This window comes from Capsicum annuum, chromosome 8 (assembly GCF_002878395.1).
Source record: "Capsicum annuum cultivar UCD-10X-F1 chromosome 8, UCD10Xv1.1, whole genome shotgun sequence".
NCBI lineage: Eukaryota > Viridiplantae > Streptophyta > Magnoliopsida > Solanales > Solanaceae > Capsicum > Capsicum annuum.
The window spans coordinates 156219410-156228310 of record NC_061118.1 but is presented as its reverse complement, the minus strand read 5'-3'; the positions used below and the strand labels follow the sequence as shown (position 1 = coordinate 156228310).

Sequence of the window (8901 nt, the reverse complement as noted above, 5' to 3'; positions counted from 1 at the left end):
TGTCATGATCAATCAGTTGCATATCTTACTAGGAATAACACTCAATCACTCCATATCCACAAATCTATGCTATTCAAATCTCTCTTCCATTGTCCTTCTCTTTCACTCTTTTTAATCTGGCCGAGATGTAGGATAAGGTGCATCATGCCTACTAATTAGTATTTGGCCAGGGGGTTCTTAATGTTTGGTGTTTCATAAAGTAAAGAAAAATTGACCGAGAAAATAATTTTATTCATCTACGCAGATTACACCAAACCAACAGCAAATATTATATCACACATATCTTCTCTAAACACTATTTATCACTTATCGTACATAAAGGTGGAGTCAAGATAATGTTTTTTTTTTTTGAAAAAGAGTGAAGATAATGCTTGATAATAAACAATTTTAAAAAATTAAAAAGGAGAATCCGACCAGTCTTTAACGATGGACCATATATCATAAAATAATGTCTTACAACTTCTGTTTGCATAATGGAGAGAAAAAGCATAAAGTTATTAAAATTAAACTTCATCTTATGGACCTATATATATTGTACTAGTAAACACTAAACAGTCTTCTAAAGCATCACTGAAAAGCATAAGCAAAGTGATACGTACGTACTCATTCAAATCACTCACGTCTACTAGCTAGTATTTTCTTTTTATTAAAGGGAAGGGAAATCTCCCTCTCAAAATATGGCTTTTTCAAAAGGAGGATTCCCTACTATAATTCAGCGCAAGAACAACGTTAAAGTTAAAGGACTAAAGTTTAACAAAAAGGAAACCACTTAAAGCCAAGAACATGAGTGAAGCAATTAAATAATGCACCATAGTCCATATATCAAGTGTCTGTACCTGAAAAAGAAGAGAGGAAGAAAAAAATGGAAAACGATTGCATTGGAAGTGATACAAAGAAAGAAGGTGGAGCAAGCAACACATGCAATGATTAATTGGATTTACATTACATACAACCAAATGGACTAACGAAAGGTGTACCCAAAAAGCAAAAAGTGTGGCAGACAAGAGTATGCCAAATATACCTTAAACCCTTATACTATTATTTAAGTTCCACTAATTAAGTTGCATGACTAAATGATATATAAATTAGTAAATCATATCAAAAAATGTGCGGCATAAAGTGATAGTAATACTTTGGATATTACCATCTGAATAATTATTGACCTATGCAAAACATGAGGGTGGTTTAAAATTTATCCAAGAGTAATCACATCAAGATCAAGATTCTGAAAATTTATCCAAGAAGAATCACATAGATAAAATGAAATTTCAAATTGTATAAAATAGTATTATTAGTGGAATAATGACGCAAGCATTTATAACTGACTTAAAATACTAAGTGTCAGATAATTGGGCAAAAGCAATATTTAGAAATAATGGAAGTAGGAACATTTGTCAATTAATGGCGAAATAATATATATCATTAGATTAGAGGAATGACGCAAAGCATTTCTGAATGAGAATATAAAGAACGCGATATAACTAAATTAATTTGATAGATGTAATATTTCGAATTATTGGAAGCAGACATAAAATTTCATTTAACAGTAGTGAACGTCGTTGAACAGTAGTGAACTGACTAAAGATCTGGTGTTGAGGTGGTGGCAATTAGGAGAGAAAAGGGTAGAACATATATAGCCTTCTACAAATTCAATGTGAAAAAAAGCAGCTCCACAGATCTCTTAAATTACTTTTAGATCGTATATAAATATATGAAGATCTTTTTATAAATAAGATAGAAAATTTAAAATGTATTTGTAAAAAAGCTACAAATTTACAAAGTGACAACAACTTGCAAATACATCATATATGATCTAAAAGGTAAATTATTTTCATGTATTGTTACATATGACAATAAAGTCCTTTAGCGGCAATAAATATGCGTTTCAATAAAGAGTGCTAAAACTTTTATTGGCATTGATTAATTGTCATTGAATGCAATATCGCCATAGGTTTTATGGACATTTACAAAGAGTATCAATTGTCACTAATAATTAACTCTAAGAAACATAATTTAGCGACAATTAAACTACTATCGTTAACTAAGTGCCGCGCGTATTCCAAGGTTAGGAAATTAAACAATACGCCCTACACATGTTGAATGCGAATAACAACTTCCTTTCATAACTCAGTTTTTATATTCTGAGAGATCTGCTTCAACTGTAGAGGATGAACATTAGCCTTAGGATTCTGAGGTAATTGCAATTCCAAATCAGCTTGTAAATTAGTGGACTGCTTCTTCTCTTTATTTACTTCAATATCCTCTGCACTTGTCTCCATCTTTTGACCCCACAAAAATCCATAAAGCCCAGCCACTACTAAGATTGACCCTACAACTCTGATATTTCAAACAATGATATATCTCATTAAAATGGCAACAGAAATAACGTTGTTAACTAAGAAATTAATTATAATTAGTTTACAATAGGAAAAGAAAGTATATATTGGCTATATGCTTACACTCCAAGGTATAATTTCTCACGAAGCAAAATCCAACTGAGAAATGCCGAAATAACTAACAGCAACGGATTGAACATGGAGACATATAAAGGACCTTTTCTCTCAATGCACCATGAACTTAGAAAATATGTAAGCGATGTAGCAACAACACCCTGTAGTCATCATCAAATAAACCTTATCACAACACAAAATAATATATACTTACCCTGCAAGTTGTAATATATTCTTTGTTAAATATTTATAAGGCATGCATATAAAAAAAATGTGGAGAGTCATACATTATAGACAACTGAGATAGCTCTAATGGGATTTAATGTCCATTCAGAAAGTTTAGGGACGACGCAGAAGCCAATAATGACACACTCCACACTTGCCATTAGGCACATCAATAATGTTGATGTATATGGAGCTGCATACTTCTCGTTTACCTTTGCCTGAATAATTCAAAAACAACAAAAAAATTGATCATGACGATTGATTAGAAAAACAATTTTTTTATTTTCTTAAACTTCGTGTCAAATACTATTACCTGAATGATCAACCAAATGGCATAAGTGAGACTGGACATTATAAGTAGAAAAGGTCCTAAAAAGAAGTTGGAATGGGCTGAATTAACATCTTCGTTTGTACTTTCAGCATATTTCCAGTGGAATCCGAGTTGGCCAATAACAACTTTGCCATGATATAATGACAATAGCATGGCACCTCCAACACATACTATTGTGCCCCAAAACTTGGCTTGTCCTGCTATACTTCTTAACCCCATTTTTTCAACCCTGGCAAAAAGAGTTAGTTATATAATTATCCTGCTCCAATTTGATTCTTTTTTTTTTTTTACTTTTGAATTGTTGAGAAATTAATTACCCCAAGGGTACGGCTATGATAAATGTGAAAGCAGGGATTAAATTATCAATGGCGGAGACAATTGTTGGAGTTGAATTCTTTATCCCAATGAAATATATATTTTGATTCGCTGTTATCCTGCATATTTCAATATAAAGGAAAAAAAAAGTTAGAATTGGTGATTTATCCAAAATAAGTCAAGACTCTATGTAATGACGATCATGATTTATGATAGAATTTTAATATTTTGAAAACTTAATATTATAAACCACTCTTGACTATACTTCTGTTATTAAAAACAAAATCTATTGAAAGACCTGCACACATTTGTATTTCATTGAACAAAAGTTTTCCATCTTGTAGAAGACAAAGTTTATTGACATCTATTAGCTTTCTTTAAATTTTTATTACTGATAAAAGAAAATCTTCTGAGATTTTCAAATTAAAACAAATCGGTTATCTTTTATAACATTAAAAATTAAAAAAATAATCTTGGATAAGTTTTGTCTATAACAGCTGGATAAAATTTAAATATCAAATGTCATTTATAACAATTAACAGCCTATATCACCATAAAGATTAAATAAATATTGAAACAAACAAGACTGTTATAAAAAGGAGTTCGACTGTATCTATGAATTTTGACAGAAAAGGAAATGCTTACCCGAAAATAGAACACAAAAATATTTGAAAAAGAACAGAGCGTGTCAACTTTGGTCTAGTTTTCCTGTCAGATGAGAAAAAATAATGAATTAATTATAGGCATAATACATAAACATGCTCTTCAACTTTGGATGTGCATAATTAATGGCGGAGCAACCTTTGCTCTAGGGATTCATCCAAACCCCCCTTCGACATAAAATTATATTGTTTTTATACTATTTTTACATGGTTAAAAATAATTTTTATGCATATATAGTAGATGTTTAACCCCCTTCAACTAGTTCGTATACTTACTTCTGAACCACCTCAATGAAAATCATAGTTCTGCCAGCATAAGTAGACATTTAACCTTGTATAAAATTGAACAAATAAACACACACGTCTTACGTGACATAACACACCTAAAACGCCATGTAGAACAAGAATGTATTACGCCACTTAGAAATATGTCTACTTGTTTGATTGCTTGGATGGTGTGCATGCAGCAAATTATTGATTGTGTTGAAGGAACAGAACGAAAATGAAGAAGACGTGGATGCATTTTCGGTAAATATGGTCATAATATGGATAGAATATAATAAATGACTTTGACCGTGTAATATATAAAAATAAAAATAATTTACACCATCTACGGACGATGGATATAAACTAGTTAGGTTCATTAATTAATAGTAAATCCAATAATAATAATTTTTTTTTAAAAAGGTTGTAGGTAGATAGTAAGAAGGAATTAATACATACCTCTCTAAGAAGAAAGCAAAGGGAGCAATGGAGATAGTGGCAAAAATAGGTCTATAAGCAGACTGAACAAAAGCATTCATGCCACCATCCATAACTAATTTTGATATTATTATCATACCAGCAAATGCAACTTGCACAATCACCATTACCACAAAAACCATCAATTCGTTCCCCATTGTTTTCCTTCTTGATTTTATTACACTTCAATGGTTGGGATATATTAATTATAGGAGAAGTGAAAGGTGATTTGTGTCTGATAATATGCTAGAGCATGGAGTATATATTTTTAGTGATATTAGGGCATGGAGTATATATTTATAGTGACCAATTGCTAGTAGAAAAAATATAGCAAGCTAGGGAGGATGGATTTGATAGGTGATTATAATAGGAGACTGAAAATGTTAGATGTATGCATCTTTGGAAGACCAAATATACATGTGTATACTGTACATTTGTCATCATAAAAAGTTTGACCAAAAAGTGATTAAAATTTAAAAAAAAAAAAGAAATTTTATGTATAAGTATATAATTTAGTGTTTACGACTTCCTCTATTCCAAAATAATTGAATTATTAGGATATGATACACTTCTTTAAAATAAAAAAGACAAAAATTAGTCATATTTTTTTTTCATTTTTTCCCTTTGCAAACTACAAAACATTAATGATTATGCTAATCACTCTCAATACTCACTTAAATTATCTATTTATTTCTAATACTGAATCCAAAAAATGACTCTTAGAATGACTAAATTGGCAACAAAGTTTTGAAGGTAGAACTTTAAAATTTAGATAGAGACAAATTTAAAATTTTAATTTCCCTCTAAATTGATTTTATTATAAAGATTTACTTTGACATAATTTTTAGTTAATTTAACATGACTAAGATACAATTTGATCTAAAAAAAAAATTATAATGACGTTTGTTTGAAGAAAATCTCTTTCAAAAAAATTAAAGTCATTCTAATTTGTTTGTAAAAATTAAAGTCACATTAATATATGAAGCTTTCAAGAAAATTAAGTCTCTTGGAAGTTAATCTTGAAAATATAATTAATGAAGGATAAAATTGAAAAAAAAATTTAACATGTATTTTAAATAATGAAAATTTAATTATTTTAAATATTAAAAAATACCTCAATAATTTAATTATTTAAAATTAGAGGAAGTACTTTTTAATTTATCTGGACTAAAATTAAATATATAGAAATTTATGTATATTTTATTAGTGTCATGGTTTCCAAATCATGATAAGTAGTATGTTTTTTCTTACCAACATGGGTTGTGGTGTAGTGGATGGGGCTGCTCCATCCTTAATCAGAGGTCGAGGGTTCGATCCTGGGTATGGAGAAAACTCTGTTAGGAAGCGCTTGCCCCCCGAATGGGGTCCTACGCAGCGCGAATCCGAATTAGTCGGATTTCAATGCAGGTACCGGATACCAGATGAGAAATAAAAAAAAAAGGTATGTTTTTTCTTAAAGATGTGTTATCTTGAGAGATAAGATAGTAAAGTTTTCTCTAAAACTCAATACGTCTTGAATGGCAAGACCAAGATGACTTTGGACATGTTTCTACTTAAAATTAAAAGTTCATTTGAAATTTGAATGGACTTATACCTTTTGATTTATAAATTAAAAGTTATAAATTAGAAATTCTAATTTATTGTTTGGCTTATTTTTTTTCTTTTTATCTTAAAAATAAGTATTACAAGCATTTTTTTTTTTCATTTTATCGAAATATTATAAAAGTTTTAAAATCCTATTTTACCTTAAAAATAATTAAAATAAGTCAATCAAAGAGGCTTGTAGTTTGTTTTTTCTTTGCCTATTTTTTATGAAAGTCTTGACAAATTTAAACAGATGAAGATTTAATTTTTATCTGTAAAAGTATTATTGCAATTCAAGTTCATGGTATGTAATGTTTTCTTTGTATTTTGGGCCTAGGCACTTACCGATTCTATCTTTCAGAATATGTCATATTTGTCATATCAAATCATAAAAATGTGTGTACCATATTAAGTGAATTCGAATGATGCCTTATAAAGTTCTTCATTTTCCTGTTGCATTCCAATGAAAGGATCACAATTTTACTCATAATTTTCATTTCTATAAAAAAAAATTAAAAAAAAATGTAGACCGGTGGGGGTACAAGAGGGCGCCCGGGAGAGTGTTTGTTGATCAACAAACTATTGCCTTATTATAAATTTATAAAAAAGATTGCTGTGCAGCAAACTTTTATTTTTTTACAATTTTTTTTTTTAATCTTCAACTTGTCAATAAACTATAATACATAATCCAGTTTTGATAGTTCAGGGTCATGTACACATCATTCTAACAGTGACGGAGTTAGAATTTTTATTGAGAAGGTTCAAAAGTAAATATCCGAACTAATCAAAGAGAGTTAAACATCTATTATATATGCATAAAAAAAAATTTAAATCATATAAAAATAATATAAAAATAATATAATTTTTCATCGTAGGGGATTCGAATTAACCCTCTAAAGTAAAGGTAGCTCTGCCACTGCATTCTAAGAAATTTGCTGACCTAAAAGTTTATCAGCTGTCTCTTCATCAGAAAATAACACTATGTAGCTAGGTAATTTTTTTTTTATGGTGTATATTACACATTGATATTTCTTATCTTCTTCGTAAGTTTACTTCTTTATATCTCGACAGTACACCTTAATGGAAAATTTTGACTTCACTATTTTTAGCCCGTTATGGTCTTCATCAAATAATTAAGATACGCACAAATAGGCTCAGTCACACGATTATAAAAAGAAAAAGGGGGTCACAAATATGGTCACGTTAAACAATTGCAATTTTCTTTTATACAAGTGAGAAACTGAATCTTAAAATTTGGATACATATTTTATGAATTTTACTATTATATATAAGTGAAGATGGCCAAATTCGACCGTCCTTATAGTGAATATAATAATATTAAATTTATTATGTTAGTATAAATTGCTATAAGTGGACCTATTCTTATTCTGTGTTTATTTAAAAAAAAAAAAAAAAATTTAAGTGGGCATCTCTAAATTTAGGTTGACACATTACTGTTAGGATTTTTTTTTTTCTGATTTTTAAGCATATCAAACAACATACTAATTTTTAAGCATGTCAAACTGTAGGGATGAAGACTATGTAAAAAATCAAAAGTATGTATATGACATGAAGAAAGAGGATCAAGAATATTTTATCAGAAAATCAAGTAAAAAAGGGAGAGATTTGTTAGAGTTTTTACCCTGATTTTCTTATCAAAATTAAGTTTTACTTTTTCTTGTAAGGAAAATAAAAGTAACTATAAATACTTTTACTTTTCCTAAAAAGAAAATATAAAACTTTTTCATATTTGGCTAACTTATATCATAACACAATAGCATCCATAATGTAGTTTTTAAAGAATCTTTATTTAGGTGAAGATTTCTCCTAATAGATATAATGTTTTTCAATATTATGTTTTTAATATGCAGGTCTCTCGATTAAACCACATCAATAATATTATGATCCATCATAGAAAAGAAGACTAGTCATTATTGAAAAGAAGACCATTGTAAAGATAGAAGATTAAATAATTGATCAACTAATTGAGTGGAATTTGAGTCCCCAATGTCATGTCTCAAAAAAAGCACAAACAAATATTTTGCCTTACTTGCCAATTTTTTTATTTTTTTTTTTTAAATTATTATTATTATTATTATTATTATTATTATTATTATTATTATTATTATTTCTGTGGAAGGGGTTTAGGAAAGGGGCAATTAGGGCCATTTAAGCATTTTGGTCAAAAGATAGTTATAACCGAAAATCAGTTGATCAGTACTACAACAATTTAAAACATAATGCCAAAAGTTTTGTTTCCTTTTGCACAAAATATGTGGCACAATCAGAATTTTTATCGTTTGTATAATTATCTCGCGTTGATTGTCTTAAGCATTTCATATTATTAAAAAGATAACAATTTTTGGTTCATGACTGACGTGATAAAATAATAATAATAATAATAATTTTCTTAAAAAAAGTTGTAGGTAGATAGTAAGAATCATGAATACATACCTCTCCAAGAAGAAAGCAAAAGGAGCAATGGAGATAGTGGCAAAAATAGGCCTATAAGCAGACTGAACAAAAGCATTCATGCCACCATCCATAACTAACTTTGATATTATTATCATACCAGCAGACGCAATTTCCACAA

The 8901-nt window shown here is 29.1% G+C and overlaps 1 protein-coding gene across 2 annotated transcripts; it reads right to left on the bottom strand.

The window, feature by feature from the left end:
* Positions 1-1896: 1896 nt before the first annotated feature.
* On the bottom strand, positions 1897-8895 carry LOC107871169 (WAT1-related protein At1g09380). 2 transcript variants are annotated; one of them, XM_016717994.2, is made up of 7 exons: positions 8763-8895; positions 3967-4029; positions 3324-3440; positions 2989-3235; positions 2738-2893; positions 2460-2611; positions 1897-2337 (listed from the first exon to the last, which is right to left on the bottom strand). In XM_016717994.2, the coding sequence occupies exons 1-7, from the start codon at positions 8876-8878 to the stop codon at positions 2121-2123; spliced, it is 1068 nt and encodes a 355-aa protein (XP_016573480.2). In that variant the 5' UTR covers positions 8879-8895; the 3' UTR covers positions 1897-2120. The 2 variants fall into 2 exon arrangements, with proteins under 2 accessions (XP_016573480.2, XP_016573479.2); XM_016717993.2 differs by lacking the exon at positions 8763-8895 and adding an exon at positions 4707-5174.
* Positions 8896-8901: the final 6 nt, after the last annotated feature.

Coding starts and splice junctions, on each gene's coding strand:
- LOC107871169 (XM_016717993.2), bottom strand. CDS start 4,882: ATGGGGAACGAATTGATGGTTTTTGTGGTAATGGTGATTGTGCAAGTT. Junction 3,441..3,966: donor TTTTTGTGTTCTATTTTCGG/GTAAGCATTTCC, acceptor TGAAATATGCAG/GATAACAGCGAATCAAAATA. Junction 2,894..2,988: donor CCATTTGGTTGATCATTCAG/GTAATAGTATTT, acceptor TGAATTATTCAG/GCAAAGGTAAACGAGAAGTA.